Raw genomic sequence first — 21,770 nt, 5'->3', positions numbered from 1 at the left:
GACGTCTCTCGGCAAATGAATACTCCCCCACGCCTCAGTAAAATTATGAAGTGTTGACCGGTCCCCGGTGATAAAAAGGTTGGTGATCACTGCTTTAATGGATTGGTTTGTATGCTGGTTTCCTGAAGTTGGTCTGTATTGTTGTTGTTTTAGATTAACACTGTAACTCACCTGGAGTCCCTTGTTGGGAGAAAGGCAGACAAAAAACAAAACAAAAAAAACACAAAGATATCCATGTAGGTTGCAGATATTTGTACTGAACTTCTGAATGAAATGTGTGCCTTCCTTTTCTGCTTCATTCAGCTCCTTTGATTATAATGGTGTGAGTCTTAGGCTTTGTACATTTACTATTGTCAGGCATCTTGCTAAAAAGAAATACCTCTGTGCAAGACTGATGGGGCAGGTAACTCAAATATGCTTTTATTTTTCACACTGCACATTTTTAGGAAAGAGGATATCTGGATGGGGCATCCTGAGAAAATTGCAGTGCAGGTATAGTGGTACAGTGGAGTAGCTGTTTGCAGGATAGATTCTTAGCATAGCCAGGATGGGTTAGTTATTAGAGTGGTAGACTATGACTGGGGAGACTCACATTCAAATAAACTTTCTGCCTTTAAGCCAAGGAAGCACCTTTATCCAGTTCACTCTCAGCCAGTTCACAGGGTTGTTGTGAGGAGAAAATTCAAGGCAGAGGGACCAAGAGCTCTTGTCAATCAGACAAGACAATCATGGGCCACATGGGCTAAATTAGGACAAGGCAGCTTCCACAGTGCATCTGATCAAGGCAAGTATGAGATTATGGTTTTCCTAGGAGCCCCAGAGATCCTTTAGATCACAGCTCTTTCCTTTTCTCTATTTCCTAGCCTTTCCACTGTTGCTGTGAATGCATTGTGCATCTCCGGGAGGGTACATGGTAAAAATCTGGACAGTACTATCAGGTCTCCAAGACTAAGACTGATGAAGCTTCACAGTAGAGATTATCCAAGGGATTCTAGCCTAAGGTGCCCCCTTTCCTGCTGGGGGAAAAAATCTTCCCACCTCCGCCTGTTTCTATAGCAACTGTTCCCAAGATAACAAACTGCACGCAAATCAGCAGTCTCCTGCAAGAGAGTGCAGAAAGTCTCTAGGACACAGTCCATAGCTTCAGGATTGCCCCCTTGAAAAAAGAAGTCCTGAGAAGAGCACTGGCTGTTTATGTTAGGCCGGGAGTCTTCCAGAATGACAACTTCCCACAGTCAGATAACTTGGTCGGCATCCTCAGGAGGCTCCCAGGTCAAGTCTCAGTTTGCGAGGGGAACAAAGGAATGAAGTAGACCTAGCATCTGCCATTGGTCCATCTCACTTGACTGGCAGCAGCTCTCCAAGTCTTGCCACCTCTGAGCTCTTGCATTTGGAAATAATTCCTGAGGTTTAGTCATTTTAGTCTGCTGCAGCAAAAGCCAACCAGCCCTCTAGCATCTTTAGCAACATCTTTCATGTATTAGAGGCCGCTTTGTCAAATACATGCTTTTATTGAGAGACTTGGGGACCTTCTAGAATCATAGAATCATAGAATAATAGAGTTGGAAGGGACCTCATGGGCCATCTAGTCCAACTTCCTGCACTATGCAGGACACTCACATCCCAATTGCTCATCCACTGTAATCTGCCACCCCTTTGCCTTCACAGAATCAGCCTCTCCGTCAGATGGCTATCCAGCCTCTGTTTAAAAATTTCCAAAGATGGAGAGCCCACCACCTCCCGAGGAAGCCTGTTCCACTGAGAAACGGCTCTATCTGTCAGGAACTTCTTCTGGATGTTGAGATCTTTTGAATTAACTTCATCCCATTGGTTCTATTCCATTCCTCCGGGGTAAGAGATAACAATTCTGCTCCATCCTCCATATGGCACCCTTTTAAATACTTGAAGATGGTTATCAGTCTCAGTCGTCTCCTCTCTAGACCAAGCAGACGAAGCTCCCCCAACCTTTCTTCATATGTCTTGGTCTCCAAACCCCTCACCATCTTTGTTGTTCTCCTCTGAACATACTCCAGTTTGTCTACATTTATTTGTTTGTTTATTTATTTATTTATACCGCCCTCCCCTACAGCTCTGGGCGGTTGACATAAAACATTTTTGAACATTCACATAGAACACTATCAAAATCAATATAACAGTATAATAATAACAACAACACATCAACTGGGAACAATTAGAATGGCACTTCAACAATAACTTGACAATCCCTCAGCAGGTTCGATCTCTCAGTCTGGGCGGGGGGGGGGGGTACCTGTAGATGTTATGGGTCAGTCGGCCCCACCAAATGCCTGGTGGAAGAACTCCTTTGTGCAGGCCCTGTGGAATTGTGGAAGTTCTGGCAGGGCACTGATCTCTTTGGGGAGCTTATTCCACCAGGTGGGGGCCAGGACTGAAAAGGCCCTGGCCCTTGTTGAGGCCCGACGTGCCTCTTTAGGGCCAGGGATCCGTAGCCAGTTGGAGGTGGCGGAGCGTAGAGCTCTTCTAGGGGTATAGGCAGGGAGGCGGTTTCTCAGATACACTGGGCCCAGACCACGTATGGCCTTAAAGGTGATTACTAAAAAACAGAGTTGCTTACCTGTAACTGTTGTTCATCTTCCGTCTTGTCTGCAGGCACACATTAGGACTGCGCACGCGCAGGCCTGACGCTCGGAACTTCCCTAGCTAAAAGTCTCCAATGAGGGCGCGCCGCACCGCAACTGCGCATGCGCAGGATTTCCTGTGCATCGGTCACGTGGAGATGGGGCGGAGCGCCCACCCTCCTCAGTTCTCTGCCGCCGCTCCTCAGTACCCAAGGCATCTTAAGGACTCAGCGGGGCAGGTGGGAGGGAATGTGTGCCTGCACACAAGACGTCGATGAACAACAGTTACAGGTAAGCAACTCTGTTTTCATCTTCCATCTTGTCGTGCAGTCCCTCATTGGGATTTTCATGACCTAAATATCTGTGGTGGAGGGTGAGTCCATCAGGAAAAAAGCGAATGCAGGACAGAAGTTCCAAATCGAGCCTCTGCTCTCGCTGACAAATCAATCGCATAATGTTTGATGAATGTGCTCTCATTAGACCATGTTGATGCCTTGCAGATGTCACGAAGAGGAACTTGTCTCAGGAACCCAGCAGAAGAAGCCTGAGCCCTCAGCGAATGCGCCTTCAGATGTAATGAGCAAGGGAGAGCTGCAGCTCTGTACGAGACACGAATCACGGACACCAGCCATCTAGAAAGAGTCTGGGCAGATGCCCTGTACCCCTTCTTAGGTCCCCAATAACAAACAAACAGGGATAATGACTTCCTGGTCCTATCCAGATAATAAAGAATTGCACGCTTAACGTCTAAATTGTGTAATTTCTGTTCACCAGGTGACTGTGGATTTGGGGGAAAAAACTGGTAGGGAAACCTCCTGTGAAGGGTGAAACTGTGAGACCACCTTAGGTAAGAACTGCCAATCCGGATGGAGGACTACCATAGAAGGGAAAACCTTCAGAAAGGGGGAATCTATCCTAAATGAAGCCAGTTCACTAACCCTTCTAGCAGATGTAATACCAACTAAGAAAACTACCTTCATAGATAGCAAAGCTAATGAGATGGAATCCATAGGCTCAAAGGGGGAACTCATTAAAGCCTGCAGTACCACCTCTAAAGACCATTGAGGGATTTGATGGGTGTCGGGGTGGAAACAAATTGGTAAGACCCTTAAGAAAACGCTTAGATAACTTATGGGCGAATAATGAGGTACCCTGTATCTCGACGTGGTAAGAAGCCAACGCCACCAAGTGAGTCTTAACAGAAGTAACTGACAGACCAGAGCTTGCCAGTTCCCATAAATATAACAGAACCTGAGGCAAGGGACAAGTAAGGGGACACAGGTGTTGCGACAAACACCATCACTCAAGTCTAACCCACTTATTCTGGTAACTGCGTCTGGCAGAAACCTTCTGGGAATGCAGTAAAACCTCCCTTACACTTGCAGGGAAGGACTCGATAACGGTAAAATCCTCCATGCTATGAGATGGGGCCTGAGTAAATCTAGTGTTGTCTGGGAACCAGTTGTCAGGAGGGTAGGATCCAACAGGAGTCGAATCCAAAGGCCGTTGGCCATCCAATTCAGCCTGGTAAACCAAGGTTGACGGGGCCAAAAAGGGGCGATTAGAATTGCATGTGTCTGCTGACATTTTCGCCAATACCCGTGGCTATAAGAGGTAATGGGGGGAAAGCGTAATGAAGAACCGCTGTCCACATAATCTGGAACGCATCTCCCAAAGACTGTGACTCTATTCCCCCTGGAGAACAAAAACTGCGGGCTTTCGCAGAATGTGCTCTGGCGAAAAGGTCTATTTGGGGGGTTCCCCAAAGGGAAAACAGTTCCGCTAAGACCTGGTTGCTCAGTGTCCAGTCGTGCTCTTGGGAAAAAACCCTGCTCAATCTGTCTGCCCTGGCATTCATGGAGCCTGCTATATGTATAGCTCTCATATCCGCCTGAATTCCGAAAAGAGTTTGCCACACTTCCAAAGCACAGGGCTATAGACCCGGTGCCCCCCTGCTTATTGATGTAGAACAGAGCCGAGGCATATTCGGTCCGAAGAAGAATCCTCTTGCTCCGGAACAAATCTGAGAAAGCGGTTAAGGCCAAAAGCACAGCTCGAAGTTCAAGTAAGTTAATATATAATGTACATTCCAAAGGGGACCAATGCCCCTGAGTCGAAAACTCCCCACAATAGGCACCCCAACCCTCTAAGGATACACCAGTGGTTAAAACCAAATCATGCGTCCATGGGCCAAAAGGTACACCCCTCAACAGAGCATCCTCAGAAAACCACCAGTCGAGGGATCGGACAACTGATCTTGGCACTGAAAAATGTTGAAACGGGGAATGTTGAAATGGGTTAAACCGTCGAAGAAACCAGGACTGAAGACTCCTCATATGCCACCTGGCATAAGGAACAACGGCTGTCATTGAGGCCATCAGACCAAGTGTCCGTTGAAATATATATGCAGGTTGCCTTCAGTTTCGTCTCAAGGAATCGAGAACCGTGACCAAGGAATGTATTCTATGGACTGGCAAGGAAGCAGTAGCGCTAGCAGAGTCCAAGAATGCCCCTATGAATTCCACCTGCTGCGAAGGAGTAAGGCGGGATTTCTCCCTATTCACTACGAGGCCTAGCTGGGTGCAGATAGACAAGGTAAAATGCACATGGTCTGCGAGTTCCAAGGCTGTGGTACCTACTAGGAGCCAATCATCCAGGTATGGGAAAACAGAGTTGCTTACCGGTTCCGGTAACTGTTGTTCATTGACGTCTTGTGTGCAGGCACACATTGGGGACTGCGCACGCGCAGGCCTGCCGCTCGGAACTTCCCTAGCTAAAAGTCTCCAAAGAGGGCGCTCCGCACCGCAACCATGCATGTGCCAGGTTTCCCACGCACCGATCATGAGGACACGGGGTGGAGCGCCCACCCTCCTCAGTTCTCTGCTGCCACTCCTTGAAACGAATCCGATACACTCTAAGACTCAGTGGGGCAGGCGGGAGGGAATGTGTGCCTGCACACAAGACGTCAATGAACAACAGTTACCGGAACTGGTAAGCAACTCTGTTTTCATTTTCCGTCTTGTCGTGCAGTCCCACATTGGGATTTTCACGAGCTAAATACCTGTGGAGGTGGGTGAGTCCTTTAAGAAAAAAGTGAATGCAGGACCGAAGTTCCAAACCGAGCCTCTGATCTTGCCGATAAATCGATTGCATAGTGCTTGATGAAAGTGCTCTCATTAGACCACATTGCTGCCTTGCAGATGTCACGAAGAGGAACCTGCCTGAGGAATGCAGCAGAAGTGACCTGAGCTCTCAACGAATGTGCCCTCAGGTGTAATGGGCACGGGAGTGCTGCAGCCCTGTATGAGGCACGAATTGCGGACACCAGCCAACGAGAGAGGGTCTGGGAAGACGCCCTGCATCCCTTCTTAGGCCCCCAATAACAAACGGACAGGGACAATGACTTCCTACAGTCCCTGGTCCTATCCAAATAATAAAGAATCGCACGTTTGACATCTGAATTGTGTAGTTCTTGTTCTCCCGGTGATTGCGGGTTTGGGGAAAAGACTGGAAGGGAAATCTCCTGTGAAAGATGAAACTGCGAGACCACCTTAGGTAAAAACTGCCAATCTGGATGGAGGACAACCCTGGAGGGGAAAACCTTCAGGAAAGGGGAATCTACCCTAAGCGAGGCTAGTTCACTGACTCTTCTTGTGGAGGTAACCCCGATCAAAAAAGCTACCTTCATGGATAGCAAAGCCAATGAGATGGAACCCATAGGCTCAAAGGGAGGATTCATTAAGGCCTGCAGGACCACCTCCAAAGACCATTGAAGGATTGGTGGTTGACGGGGAGGAAACAAATTGGTAAGACCCCGGAGAACACGTTTAGATAATTTATGGGCAAATAATGAAGTACCCTGCACGTCGACGTGGCAAGAAGCTAACGCCGCCAAGTGAGTCTTGACAGAAGTAACTGCCAGACCAGAGTTTGCTAATTCCCATAAGTACAACAGGACCTGTGGCAAGGGACAAGTAAATGGGCAAAGATGTCATGATAAACACCAACGTTCACACCTAGCCCACTTATTCCCATAACTACGCCTAGTAGAGCTTTTCCGGGACTGCAACAACACCTCCCTCATGCTAGCCGGGAGGGGCTCGTTAATGGTGTAATCCTCCATGCCATGAGGTGAAGTCTGGGCAAATCTGGCCATGGTTGGGAACCGGAAGTCAGGAGGGTAGGGTCCAACGGGAGTCGGATCCGAATGCCAGGAGGTCAGGAGGGTAGGGTCCAACGGGAGTCGGATCCGAATGCCGTTGGCCATCAAATTCAGCCTGGTAAACCATGGCTGACAGGGCCAAAAGGGGGCAATCAATATCGCGTCCGTATTGTCCGCCGACATTTTCGTCAACACCCTTGGGATAAGAGGTAACGGGGGAAACGCGTAATGAAGAACCCCTGTCCATGTGATCTGGAACGTATCCCCCAGAGACTGCGGGTCTATCCCCCCTGGCGAGCAAAAATTGCAGGCCTTCGCAGAATGTGCCCTGGCAAAAAGGTCGATTTGGGGGGTTCCCCATAGGGAAAACAAACGGCTCAGGAACAGGTCGTCTAGTGTCCAGTCGTATTCCTGAGAAAACACCCTGCTCAATCTGTCTGCTCTGGTATTCATGGAACCCGCTATGTGTATAGCCCTCATGTCTGCCTGAATCTCGAAAAGTATCTGCCACACTCTCACAGCCTCGGAGCATAGGGCTAAAGACCCGGTGCCCCCATGTTTGTTGATGTAGAATAGGGTCGCAGTATTGTCCGTCCGAAGAAGAATCTGCTTACTCCAGCATAAATCTGAAAAGGCAGTCAAGGCCATAACCACAGCTCGAATTTCCAGTAAGTTAATGTGTAACGTACATTCCAAAGGGGACCAACGAACCTGAGTTGACAGCTCGCCACAATATGCCCCCCAACCTTCTAAAGACGCATCAGTAGTAAGAACTAAATCATGCGTCCATGAGCCAAAGGGTACACCCCTCAATAGGTTATCCTCCGAAGACCAGTGTGAGTGTCTTAATGGATTAAAACGCCTAACGAACCAGGATTGAAGACCCCTCATGTGCCATCTGGCATAGGGGACCACAGCTGTCACTGAGGCCATAAGGCCGAGGACCTGTTGAAATCTGTATGCAGGTTGCCATCGGTTCCGTCTCAAGGAACCTAGAACCAAAAACAAGGGCCGTATTCTATGGACTGGCAAGGAGGCGGTAGCAGTAGCCGAATCTAGGAATGCTCCTATAAACTCTACCTCCTGCGATGGAACAAGGCGAGACTTTTCCCTGTTCACTGCCAAGCCCAGTCGGGCACAGACCGATAAAGCAAATTGGACTTGGTCCATGAGCTCCAAAGCATTAGGACCTACTAAAAGCCAATCATCTAGATATGGAAATATGGTAATGCCTCTGAGTCGAAGAAAAGTAATTACCACCGCCATACACTTTGTGAAAACACGCGGAGCAGTAGCTAATCCAAAAGGTAAAACGGCATACTGATAGATGTTGGATCTGTGTCGGAACCGAAGGAATTTTCTGTAGGACCTATGAATACCAATATGAAAGTATGCATCCTTGAGGTCCAAGACCGCAAACCAAACATTGCGTCGTAGAGATTTGATAATGGAAGGTAAAGAGACCATACGAAATCTGGAAATGTATAAGCATTTATTCAGCTGCTGATGATCTAGGATCGGGTGGACCCCGCCATCCCTCTTATCCACTAGGAAAAAACAGGAGAAAAAACCCAACTCCTGGGCACCTATTGGCACCAACTCTACAGCTCCCTTGGACAAGAGGTCAGAGAGCTGAACAGTAAGCTCTGGGAAGGGGTTGTCTGGGGCAGAGGAACCAAGACACAAACTGGGGAGGACTGAAACTCCAAGTGATAACCCTCAACAATGATGGACAAAACCCAAGTGTCCTGGGTAATATTGAACCAAGCCTCATGAAACCTGGCCAAACGATCCCCAAAACAAGGAACTGAGGGATCGGGCTGTTGGCACAGTCAGAATTTTTGTTGGGGGTGGTTACGACCAAAAGATTGACTCGAGGGGCGCTGACGCTGAGGTTACTTCCGTCCCTGGAATTGGAGTGGACCGGAACGAGGAGGATACTGAGATGGAGGACCTGCAGGACGTTGAAGATAATAGGGTGCAAAGAATGGAGCCTGCCTCTGGAAACGCTGTTGCTGAAAATTTTGTGAAGGTGGAGGAGGAAAGGAATTTAAGTACCTCGCCGACTGCCTAGTCTTCTTCAATGAAAAAAGAAAATCATCTGTTGTTTTAGCAAACAGGGAAGACTTCTCGAAGGGCATATCCTCCACCTTGATCCTAGTTTCAAGTGGAAGAGATGTATTCCGGAACCAGGAATGGCGACGAAGCACAATTGAAGAGGCCATAGAACATGCTGCGATGTCTGCAGCATGCTTTCCTGAGTTGATACCTTGCTTGGAAGTCTTAATTGCCTCAGCCTGGATCATATGGGCTAGGCTCCGTTGCTCCTTGGGGATCAACTCAATGTATTTCGAGAAACTCCCACAAACACAGTTGATAGGCACCAATGATCGCCTGATAATTGGCAATACGAAAGCTGAGTGCAGAGGAAGAATAGACCTTTCTTCCCAAAGTGTCCAAACGACTACTCTCCCTATCCACCAGAGAGGAATGTTGTCCAGGCTTACGCTTTAACTGCATATCATCTATGATGGATGATGTGGCAGACAGGTGAACAGATAAATATTCCGAAGAATCAGGCTTGACCTTGTATAGGGACTAAATTTTCTTCAGTGCTGGCTGAACTGAAGCAGGCTTGTCCCAAATGGGAACTGTTAGATCCTCAAAACCTTGAATAATAGGGAGGGCATTCGCTGACGGAGTGCTGGAGTACAGCCTACTCAGAATTGTGTCCTTAGGTCTCACATCAGAAGTTGAGACATCCAATTCAAGGGCCTTAGCCATTCTAAGGAGCTGCTCCTCATACATTCTATAGTCTTCACTAGGTGAAGCTGAGGTGGGGTCTGCCAATGCTTCATCAGGCGACGGATCAGATGCTGCCCGGAGTCGGAACCGACTGGAATCCAATAGAACCCGAAGGCACAGCCGAAACGTTAGCTGAGGCATTGTCTGGAAAATCCAAGGAAGGATCCTCATCATCAACCAGAGGACGATCCCATTGGCCAACATATATAGGAGAATGTTCCATTGGAACCTGGGTCATCGGTTTCCACGGCACAGGGGAAGCTGAACGTGAGCGAGGCAAAGCTACTGATGACAGATCATCTTGAATGTCTAAAGAATAAGCCTGGGTCAAAGGCTCCTTCAACGGAGGAGTGGCAGATTGCTGGTTGGAACCCATGGGTCCATGCTTTGGAACAGAAGGCTTGTCCTTATGCTTAGACTTCTTCACCTTCTTGAGGGGCGGGTCAGCTGACACACCCCGTTCCAACAGCGGTAGCGCCGGAACCTGAGCAATGTTTGAAACCTCAGACGCCACTGGAGGTCTCTTAGGAGGTTTTGGAGAGCTTCTCAACGGTTCCGTAGCGGAACGGACAGATGAAGGACCTGACCCAACGGCCAAAGGCACCTTAGATATTGATCTGGAAGGGGTTGGCTCTGATTGAGCTCGAACAGGAGGGTCTGCCGAAAGCGCCTTCTCCCAAAGTGCCACCTTCAATCTTGCGGCTCTATCTGAACGTGCCTTTGGAGTAAACTTCTGGCAGATAATACACGAAGGCACTGAGTGAATCTCACCCAAACAAGTAAGACAGCAGTCATGCTCGTCCGTCACAGGCATTTTCACAGTGCATTGACCACATTTCTTAAAAATCGCCCTAGAAGCCATTTCAAGAACAATCCAAACTGACGCAGCTAAAAATGGTGAGGAGACTAGCAAAGAGATGTCCACTATCCGTGGTGGCAAAAAGAGAACTGAGGAGGGTTGGCGCTCTGCTCCGTCTCCACGTGACCGGTGCATGGGAAATCCTGCGCATGCGAGGTTGCGGTGCGGAGCGCCCTCTTTGGAGACTTTTAGCTAGGGAAGTTCCGAGCGGCAGGCCTGCGTGTGCGCAGTCCCAATGTGGGACTGCACGACAAGATGGAAGATGAACCTTAAGCTTAACCTGGAATTCAACTGGGAGCCAACCGAGTTCTTGAAGTACCGGCCGGATATGAGATCTCCATGATGTCTTAGTGAGAATCCTGGCCGCGGCATTCTGCACCAGTTGTAGTTTCCGGATTGATAAGGGTAGGACTGTGTAGAGTGAGATGCAGAAGTCCAGTCTGGTGACCATCGCATGGATCACTGTGGCTAGGTGCTCTGGTTCCAGGTAGGGCGCTAGTAGTTTGGCTTGGCGGAGGTGGTAAAATGCCAGCCATGCTACCTTTGTGACCTGGGCATCCATTGTAAGAGAAGCATCCAGGATCACGCCCAGGTTCCTGGCGGAGTGAGTCCTTCTTCAACTGGGGTGCCCAAAACTGAACGCAGTACTCCAAGTGAGGCCGAACCCAAGCAAAGCGGTACCATCACCTCCTGTGATTTGGACACGATACTCCGTTTGATACAGGCCAAAATCCCATTTGCCTTTTTAGCCACCGAGTCACACTGTTGACTCATGTTCAATGTATGGTCTACTAAGACTCCTAGATCCTTTTCACACTTGCTACTGCCAAGACAAGTCTCCCCCATCCTATATTGGTGTATTAGGTTTTTCCTACCTAAATGTAGAACTTTACATTTGTCCCTATTGAACTTCATTTTATTCAGTTTAGCCCACTTCTCGAGCCTATCAAGATCTTCCTGTATTCTGATTCTGTCTTCGCTTGTGTTTGCTACCCTTCCAAGTTTAGTATCGTCTGCAAATTTAATAAGTATTCCCTCTAGTCCCTCATCCAAATCATTTATAAATATGTTGAACAACACAGGCCCCAGGACAGATCCTTGGGGTACTCCACTTGCCACTCTTTTCCAAGGAGATGCTGAACCATTAACAAGTACCCTTTGGTTATGATCTGTCAATCTAAAACATATGCTCAACTCTTAGGGCCATTCCGCACAGATTCTTTGTAGCAGGAGTGTGGCAAATTGTAATCGCTACAAAAATGCAGTTATGCACAAAGTCGTAGACAATCTGCCACACTCCTTAAACCGATCTGCAAAAAGCACTTCGTTGTAGCGCTTTCAGGGAAATCCCAAAAAGTGGATTCACCCTCCGGAAAGCGCTACACTCTTGCAACCAATCTGCAACACTAGCGGAAAAGTTCTGTGCATTATCATTGTTGCGGTTTCAGCAAAGTCCCTCCCCCTGGCTCTCTCCTCTGATCTTCTGGCGAAGCGATCGCCATTTTTTTTTCTTTCAATCCGGCGAGCCTTCATTCACCCAGCGAGGCTTCCCCGGCTGCAGTCCCTCTGTTTTAAGTCACCAAGCACCACACAGCCCCGTTTGCTGGTTTATTTTCCCTTTATTTTTCCCTTTATTTTCGACCGAAAATTGCTCCCGTGCACGGGGGGTGGTGGAGGATTTTTTTTCACTCAGGGGAGCGTGGCAACGATGAAACGGCAGCTCACACGCCACCTGCTAGCTAGATGGGTGGCAGATTTGTTGCAACGTGTTTGTTTGTTTGTTTTTAAACCTGCCTTAAAGGGAAAGGGGCTTTCGGGAGCATAATAATGGCCGCTCTTTGGTTGATGGCCAGGGGCAGGACAAAGCTGGGCAAATATCGCTTCCTGGATAGCAATTTTTGCCAAGACCGGAAACTGTGGGAAACGATAGAAATGCAACTGGATTCCACTACAAAGGCAGGTATACATAACGACGGATTCCACTGTTTAAAATGGCGTTTTTTCGTTCCAAAACCAATTTGCAACATTGATCCTGGTGCAGAATGGCCCAGAGCCACAACTTTTTTCCCAACACAGGAGCCTAGTTTAGCCCATCTATTGCAACCTTATTCTATTTTGACTGGCAGCTACTCCCGGAGGCCTCAAGCTGAGATGGGATCTTCCCCTGAGGAGTGTTGCTCCCCAAATGACTATGCAAAGTGCCCATGATTTAAGAAGTGACCTGTGCAAGGTTGAGCAAGTTGACTGAGAACTTCAAACATTCCAGGGATCTTGCTAGGAAAGACTGAAGGGAAAGTTTTTATCCTAAAGCACTTGAAACAAGGTCAGCCAGACATAGGGATGCCAGCCTCCAGGAAGGACCTGGGGATTCCCTGGAATTATGAGGATTTTATTGTTGGGAGATGTTCCTTTGTGAACTGCCGTGAGCCATTTGGAAGTGGCGGTATAGAAGTTGAAATATAAGTAAATAAAAATAAATTACAGCTCATCTCCAGGCTACACAGATCAGTTCCCCTGGAGAAAATGACTGCTTTGGAGAAAATGACTTTCTCAAGGCTGCCATTCATGGGGAGAAAAGACATGACTGATGAACTATTTTTTGCTGGGAGAGTTTTTATTTGAAACATTTGTCAGGGAAAAGATTGTACTACTACTTCCCCCGCATATGCACTGTTCCTCATGTGTAAGGTAGCATGGGAAATAGTGCTGCTGTTTGCACAGCCAAATAGAGGCCATGCCAAACCGGTCATAATCGCTCCCCCCTCCCCCCCTTCAACCACAGCGTTCAGATCTGAAGTCAGTGCAAATAATTCCTGAATTTCAGACGAGATCTCCCTGGGAAGACAGCAGAGTTGATCTGAAGCGTAGGCATGGAAGGTGTGTCGAAGCGACCCTCCTAAACTTTCCTTCCTCCCCCAAACCTCAGTTCACCTTCTTATGTCCTTATGAGGCCCTGTTGGCATCCCTGCCGGATAACGCGGAACAAGACACAATGGTTTCTAAACGACACAGGAAGCTAGATCGAGAGGGAAGATTAGGAAGAACTTCCGGAAGGAAAACAGCATTTCAACAATGGAAGCGACATTGCTTGGAAATTTCCAAGATCGGGAAAGGCAGCTTTGGGGCCAGCACGAAACACAAAATACTCTCTCTCAGGGCAAATGGTTGGACTAAAAGAAGGATCCGTTCTAGATCCGTCAGTCCGGAGTGCACGCTAGTAGTGCGGTGAAAAAAAGAATTAGACATTCTAACCGAAAGCTGTTGTCGCTTTTCAGTCAGGATATTCCCCCTCCCCTTCCGGGGACGGGTGTGTGAGGGGGGCGAAGTCAGTCGAAGGTGAGCATCTTGCCACAACTGGTCTTGTATCGAAGTCTCCTAGAACAGCGGTGTGGCCAATGCTTCCTCCTGGAGCACGCCTGGGCGTTGCAACAACAGTTTCACGGAACTCTGGCACCGCGGCCGCGAAAATTTCCCTTCTAGGTGTGGAATGGCGGGGTGCTGGCCCGGTCAGGGACTTCCCATCCTATCCCTTTCCCTCACGTAACATCCCCCCCCCCCCGGGCGATTGCCTACCCGCTGCTGCAGACGGAACCCGCCTTTCAAGGGAAGAGTCTAGCTGCAGACGCGCGCCAGGCGCCCCCTGCCGCGCATGCCTCCTGCTCCGCCTCACTCCGCTCCGTGGGCGCTGGCTCGTCTACTATTGCCTTGGAAACGTCAGCGGGAGAAAAGGCAGCGAGATCACGCCTCACTCTTTCCAGGCAGGATGAAAATATGAATTCCCAATGAATTTTTTGTTAAGGGGCAGTGGCGTGCCCTTAGCCATGCATGGCCGCGGAGAACAAAGAATATGATCTCTGAATCCGGGACAAGCTGGCACCTCCCAGGCCAAACCTGTTTGGTGGCAAAGGCCCTTAAGAGGTTCTTGGGACAAATCTTATCCAGGCAAGTTGGATTCAGCACTTCCCTCCGATCGCGGTCCCCCACCAAGCCCACCTTCACCAAAACAGATTTACTGTTTATGCCACCAAAATAGTACAATGACACTATGCAAATTAATTAGCTTCAGGAATGTGATTTCTTTAAGAGCAAAATGTAAGTTTCCTTGATACAGAATGTTGACTCTTATTTTTAGGATATAGTCAGCTCCAGAGACAGCAGTTACATGTTATCGCTTGATGGTGCTAGTTTAGCACAAAGTTTACTAGCACTGCCATGTAGAGCAGCAGATTAGGAAAGCCAGCAATCCTGTTCTCTTCAACTAAAAGGTCAAGGGTGGGCATATTGTTCAGAAAAGATGGGCTATGTGTTAGCTGTTAATTTCTGTGAGGCAGCTAAGCAGCCGTTATACCGTACCAAACGTAGATTCTTGATACAATTTACAACCCAAATTTATATATTGAAATGTGGCTTCAGGCACTTCTAATGCTGAAGAAGATCAGGATGTAGATCATAGTACAAGGGCATGCTTTGAACACAATGTAATCCAGTTAAATTATGTGAAGACTGCTGAAGGCTGAAAATTATGCTCATCAAGAACACAGACTAATCAAGTCTCACTTCAGAATATTAGAAATTATGTTGCTGCAGCTGGAGCAAGTGGGTGAGTAAACTGTCTTGGGCAGGAAGATTTAAAATGAAACCCAGTGCCTATCCATTGTGGGTGCTGTCAGAAAACAACAGGTTTGGAATTGGAACATCTTGCAAATCAGCTGGAGGCTCCTAAAATGGAAGATACTTCCTGGGTTGACTTGTTGAATGGCAGGATCATGGCAGAAAGTTTGGCCTCACCAATGCCTGATGCCTAATCTCACTGTAAGGACTATCTGAGGGTGCTGGCCAGCACAGCAGCTTGCTTTTGTACCATGAGTGACATGGACTGCTAGCTGGCTAGCCAGGTCAGACTCCTTCTAGCAAAGCAGCAGTCATTATCACTGCTGATATGTTGTTAGCGATCCTTAGTAGAACCACTTCTGACCTGTGTGAGTGCATACCTACCTTTTTCCTTTGCCAGGGAAGGTTCAGCTCTTGGTACACAAAGTGAAGACATGGCGGCCTAAAATGTCTTAATTTATTTTAACTACATGTCATATTTGTAGAGTTTTGATTTTCCGTTGAAAGAAAGCACATCTCACTATTAACAAAGAGAAGGCAAGCAATTCAATCTCTACACTGTGACATTCCCCTCCTTCCACATATACAGAATAAGATCAGAACTAGGGGCACAGTGGTCATAACCAGCCTGCAGGAGCCAAGGCCACATGGCAACTGCCACTTTATTGTAATCTGTAAAACACTGTAATGGCATGGTACGTTGTTAATACAGGTTCCAACCCAGTTTAATGTACTTTGGCTCCAACAGGACCAGGCACACACAAAGCTAGCTTGTAGTAAAACTAGCTTGTAGTAAACTTGACAGTTAAGTTCCTATGGGTTTCCCACACCCATGCATAGAAAATGTGCCTGAAGCTGTCTTGAAGATAAAAACTGGCAAAACACTAAGCAGTCATATGCAAGGCAGGATTTGGGAACTGGATACTTCACCCCACCAATTTAAGTATTTTAAATAAGAAAAATAAATATTTCATTTATAACCTGACAGTCAGAGTGGTTTCTCAGTGGAATAGGCTTCCTCGGGAGGTGGTGAGTTCTCCATCTGTGGAGATTTTTAAGCAGAGGCTGGATAGACATCTGACAGAGAGGCTGATTCGGTGAAGGCTCAAGGGGGTGGCAGGTAACAGTGGATGAGTGATAGGGATGTGAGTGTCCCGCATAGTGCAGGAGGTTGGACTAGATGGCCCAGGAGGTCCCTTCCAACTCTATGATTCTACCTTTCTCCCAATTGGGAACCCGAAGTGGCCTACAATATCAAAGTGGCCTTTGAGAGGATCAAAGTGGCCTTTGATCCGACTACCCTGTTTACAGAATGAACCAGCTTCCATGGCAGAGCGAATAATTTGAAGCTGGTTCACTCTGCTCCTAGATTGACACTAGAACCACTATACCACACTGTCTCTACTACAGATTTGGTATCACACTTCCATGCAATGCAAGACAGGTATGTCAGCCCCAGAATGCAACAAGCTTGAAACTGTAGAACTGAACTTTTAAACACAGCACACAATTGTTTAAGGAGGTCCTTTTATTCCAATAATAATCCCACTTGAAGGCATTGGTAAAAGAGGGAAAGAGAGAAAGTTCCAGGAAGAGTACAGCCTAGGCAGTAGTAGCCTGCCTCAGTTTCCAAATCATTTAGTGAGTACAGCTGTTATGGTCTATCTCATGGTGGCATCATTCTACATACAGCAGCCCACTGCTGCTAAGCAATGATAGCTGCAGAGGCATCAGAACAATGGAAGCTAGATGTAGCATACAGACGTCCATAGACATGCTAAAGAAAAGTTGGTTTTTATCCCCGGTTTTTCACTACCTGAAGGAGTCTCAAAGTAGCTTACAATCGCCTTCCCTCCCTCTCCCCACAACAGACACCCTATGAGGCAGGTGAGGCTGAGAGAGCTCTGACAGAACTGCTCTGCAAAAGCAGCTCTAAATGAACTGTGACTAGCCCAAGGTCACCCAGCTGGCTGATGTGGAGGAGTGGTGAATCAAACCCAGTTCTCTAGATTAAAGGCCACCACTCTTAACCATGACACCAAACTCGCCAGGCTCGGCTACTGGTGCCCTACCTGTCCCCTGACCACTTGGCCACAGTGATCCATGCGACAGTCACCTCCAGAATAGATTTCTGTAACTCGCTCTACCCAAGCCTACCCTTGTCCCTGACCCCAAAACTTCAGCTAGTGCAAAATGCAGCTGCTAGGGTCCTCACTGGTACACCTTGAAGGGTCCACATCCAGCCTGTGCTGAGGCAGCTGCAGTGGTTGCCAATTGCTGCCCGGATCCAGTTCAAGGTATTGGTTTTAACTTTTAAGGCCATACACCGGTTGGGACCTACATACCTGAGAGACCGCCTGCTGCCCTATGCTCTCCGCAGGGGTTTACGCTCTGAGGGTGAGAATTTATTGATCGTTCCCGGCCCCAAGGAAGTGCACCTAGCCTGGACCAGGGCCAGGGCCTTTTCGGTCCTGGCCCCTACATGGTGGAATGAGCTCCCGGGTGAGCTGCGGGCCCTGCGGGATTTGCCTGCTTTCCGCAGGGCCTGTAAAACGGAGCTCTTCCAATAGGCCTATGGTTGAGGCTGGGGTCAGCGATTTAGGGACATGCCCCCCCCCCCCCGGAGCCAGGGTTGGAAGTTACATCGTTCCCCTCCATTTTCTTGTATTGATAGGGGGGAGGGAGAAGGATGGGATTCTTTCTTTTTGCCACCATGCTAGTATTTTAAATGTCTTTTAATGGGGATTTTAATGGGATTGAGACTATTGTGATCCGCCTCAAGCCTAAAGGAAGAGGCGGGAAATAAATAAATCCAACAATAATAATAATAATAAAACTGTCTGTTCATCAGCCCAAAAGTCCATGAAGACAGAAGGACAGATTACTTTAAATGAGACGGGAGAACACATTGTACAGGCTAAGGAAAGTTGGACAGGAATGAAGACGTAGACCATGAAGAAGAAAGAAGAGACCGAGGGCAACAAGTCACATTGCCATTTTTTGCATTAACAAACCCTCCTAAGAATGGTAGACCAGGAGAGTTCCCGGCAGTCTCCTGCTTTGGAGAGCGGAACAAAGGCCCAGCAATTCGGCCCACCTGGCAGGGATCACACCGCTCAAACCCTTCAGCAGCATCAACAGCCATCAACTCATCCACTGCCTTTTTTTGGGCCACCGTCAATTGCAGTGGTGCAGGAGACAGTAAGAGGTGAGCTGATCCCCACTATTAGCACTGCTGGCCAGAGCTGAGCAGTCCCCTGGCCTGGCTTGCTCCGAGACCATTTTTACAAAGGAAAGCCACTTCCTTTCCACTACAAAACTGCAGCTTTAAGTCAAGTCAAGTTAATAATTATCGAGTTTGGTTCTAATTGACGGATGGGGCTGCCAACTTTGTAAAAAAGACTAGTTCTGTTTTCAATTTGTATTCAAAATTATAATATACAATTTGCCATTGGGAACATGACCCTTGTGCCTCTTGGCACTACAAAGAACCAGTCCTGTCTACCCGAATCTTTCATGTGCACTAATAGAATCTGAACATTTTAAAAATGACTGTTAAAATGCTTAGTTTTACTGTAGTACGAAATATTTTGTACTCCCAAAGCTGATGAAAGGGAATGTATTGAAGAACATGTCCTTCTAGCAACAAACTGTGGATTTTATTACATCAAACAGCTTTATGCTTAAAAGAAACTGTTTCTTCCATGAGTGTTCTGTAATATGTAAATTTTAAACAGTCTTAGGGATAACTCAAATTAAAGAAATTATCAAAAGGACTATAGTTTAAATGACAAAATGCATGCCATCATCTATTGTGTATGGTTCACAGATATTTCTTCACCTTTATTCATTACATTACAATCAGCCTATAGGTCTCACTGTTGGCCTCACTTTATATTTTTCCACTTTAAAAAATTTCAGCTTTTTATCCTAAAGCTTAAAAATTAACCAAAAAGCACGAATCAGCTCTTTGATAGAAATATAATCCATACATGTTCTCAGCAAAGTCCTCAAATCTTAAAATGGTTAGAAACATATAAAGTAGTTAAAGAAATGAAGAGAAGAAAAACTGAGCCAAAAAAGGTGGTGGGATGGGATGCACACACTGAGGAAATATAAATAGCTTTTGTTTGGCTAGTTCCACCAAGAAAAAAGGTCGGTGATAGCAATGTGGAAGCTATCAAGAGCTGTCTAAGAGATAAGGCAATATCCCAGTGACAAAGGCTCTTTCAGACACAAAAGCACTGGAAATAACCTGTTCTCTCTAATTTAAGGGCAAGGCAGGCAGATAACCCCACATTGAAGGGGAGCACCAGGAGGAAACTGCTCAGCACCAGATGATAAAATTGACTGCATTCACCATGTACCACAGCAGTATGCAGGTAGAATTTACAGGTAAAAACATAAAAAACAGTTTCAATAATCCAAACAACAGTGCATGATACACCACAGGTTAACTGAGAGATGAGAATGATTGCCTAGCTGTAAGACGGTGTGTCTACACATGCACACATCCTGAAGATTAGAAATGACCAGGCACCTGAAGTAGAAACACACAAGACATCAGTAGGAGACAGTAAGGCTGAAACTTTTCATATAGGCAATGAGCAGGATCAGTCAGCCAAGCTTTGTGAATGCTCTGCATGGGCCCTAACCATGAAGAACAATGAAAGATTAAAAGGAAACAGGACCAGGACTTTGGCAAAGAACCCAGAGGGCTCAAGGCTCCAGGTTTGAATTTGTGCATGTTCCTACGCTGGCAGGGGTGGCAGGATCCCTTGAGTCACCCTTGTGGAAAACATGACTACAGCATACAGTAGAATTGCTTCAATTCTTGGGGGGAGGAAAGAGAAAAAGGCCTGTGAACTATGTATGCTAGTAAGCTGCCCTGTTCCGTTGTCTCCCACCATCCACCTCTACCAGTGCACGAGACAGATAACCTGCATGGGGAACAGAGCTCCCCTGATGTTTCCCAGATGTTATGGGTATATGGTGACTGCAGTGAGAAGGGGGGAGGGCAGGAAAGGAGAGGGGCAGAGGGACCCCCTCCCTGACAATTAAAAATGTATTTTTATGTACATACATTCATAGATATATCAGTATTCAATATATAAATATATAAAACAAACTCCAACAGATGAGCAGACGGGATGCCAGGGCCAGCCCTGGAATGTTTCACTGGCTCCTGCCATCTTCTCTCGGCGGTGGAAGAGGTGCTATGGCAGGGTGATCCTTTGGTGGTACCCCAAAGGCCTCTGCGGAGGGGCCTGCTCTCCCCAGTCCTGGAGCGCTTCCTCTGTAGAGCAAGGGTCTGCTGCCACCCTGAAATGATGAGCCTGTATCTGTCCCACTAGCATGTGCTGGACTGTCCGCCAAGCCAGTACCACCTCCTGTGTGGTCAGCTTGCTGTCTGGCCAGGCTCTTAGAATGCACTGGCTGCACCTATAGGTGAGTGGGTTCCTCTTCACTTTCACTGCAGTTCCCACAACAGTCCTGGAGAAAGGAGGGAGATGGGGTAGGGAAGGAGGCAGGAGAGGCCAGGGGGAAAGGAAAAGCACACAGCAAGCACAGAATGAATAGTTATTTTCCTACAGGCAGACAGACACAGGATTTTATTCTGTCTCCTAGAGACATACACAATTGCTTAGAAAGGACAATTGCAGCCCTACAACAAAACAAACCAAGTCAGCCGGTGGCATTATTCCCAAGACTAAAGCCCTCTGGCAGCCCACCCACAAGACCTGTGAAAACAATCTTGCTGGGGCCCTTGCCAGAGTCAGAGTAGGATCTGTAGTTCCAGGAACGCATTTTCACTATTAAAAATTTGGTGAGCTCTTATTTAGGTTCACGGCAGCTGGAAGAAGTGGCAAGATTGTCTTTGTTCATTCCAGTGGCACAACTACAATAACAGAAAGAGTACAGACTAGAGGCAGAGAGCACATCAGCAAGTCCTCAGAAAGTATTTAAGGCTTCTGGGTATCAAGCTGGAGAGGGAAAACTCAAACATTTCCTAGGAGCAGGAAGTAGGGCAGCTTCAGGTGCTGGAGAAGAGGGTGGGAAAGACACACCTGTTGCATCCATGGAAAAGGACAAGGTACTCTATGCAATTCAGGGTGCTTTCCAGGAAACATGGTTAGTGGCTTGAGGGGCTATTAATGCACATGTAATCTGGGGGGAGAAGGAAGGGGGAGAGAAAGGGTGGTGCTGAAGACGTAGAATCCACATCCCCATGTCTTGTCTTGTCCACAAGGGAGCTTAGGGTACCAGGGGATATTCCTGAGCAGAGCAGCTGTGAGAGAAGGGGTTGCTCACCTCTGGAAAGAGAAAACATGCTAGTGAGGCCCGGTCAGAGACAGCCATGCTCTCTCCTGAGCCCTCCTCCAGGTTTCACAAGTCCCCCTTGTCAAGCAGAGACAACTGAGCAGGAGCTAGCAGGATGAGGGAAAGTGGAGTCCACAGAGGGTGAGCTGCCAGCACAAACTGACTGTTACTCACGGCATGCTGGAGGAAGGGCAGATCTCGAGCACTGGGTGCAGAACACCTGTTTCTCCAAAAAAGCTACAAGCACATATGATGTGAACTGGGCTATGTTTCCAAATTGCCAAAGTGTCATGGAGCTTCCTGAAGTTACCCTAGCCTAATCCATGCTGCTGGCTTAAAGTTTTAACAACATTTGTACTCTGCCTTTCAGCCCCCATAAGGGCCACCAGGGCAGCTAACAAATGAAAACATAGGT

General features: G+C 47.5%; 2 protein-coding genes across 4 annotated transcripts in view; both read right to left on the bottom strand.

Moving 5' to 3' along the window:
- PRR7 (proline rich 7, synaptic) overlaps positions 1-14,019 on the bottom strand; it is a 34,998-nt gene extending 20,979 nt beyond the window's left edge. The window contains exon 1 of the mRNA XM_077326214.1: positions 13,997-14,019. The gene's annotated coding sequence lies outside the window, so the exon portion shown is untranslated. The remainder of the gene's footprint in view (positions 1-13,996) is intronic.
- Positions 14,020-16,003: 1,984 nt separating this feature from the next.
- The window catches only part of GRK6 (G protein-coupled receptor kinase 6), a 46,110-nt gene continuing 40,343 nt past the window's right edge, over positions 16,004-21,770 (bottom strand). The window contains exon 16 of one of the 3 annotated variants that reach the window (XM_077326212.1): positions 16,004-20,527. Coding sequence is in view for 2 of the 3 variants with exons in the window: in XM_077326210.1 (XP_077182325.1) it covers positions 20,477-20,527 (51 nt within the window). In the remaining variant the exon portion in view is untranslated. The remainder of the gene's footprint in view (positions 20,528-21,770) is intronic. The other 2 variants (XM_077326210.1, XM_077326211.1) reach the window with 2 other exon arrangements.

This window comes from Paroedura picta, chromosome 3, assembly GCF_049243985.1.
Source record: "Paroedura picta isolate Pp20150507F chromosome 3, Ppicta_v3.0, whole genome shotgun sequence".
Taxonomy (NCBI): Eukaryota; Metazoa; Chordata; class Lepidosauria; order Squamata; family Gekkonidae; genus Paroedura; species Paroedura picta.
The sequence above is the reverse complement of the archived record's forward strand: the minus strand, read 5'-3'. Positions and strand labels throughout refer to the sequence as shown.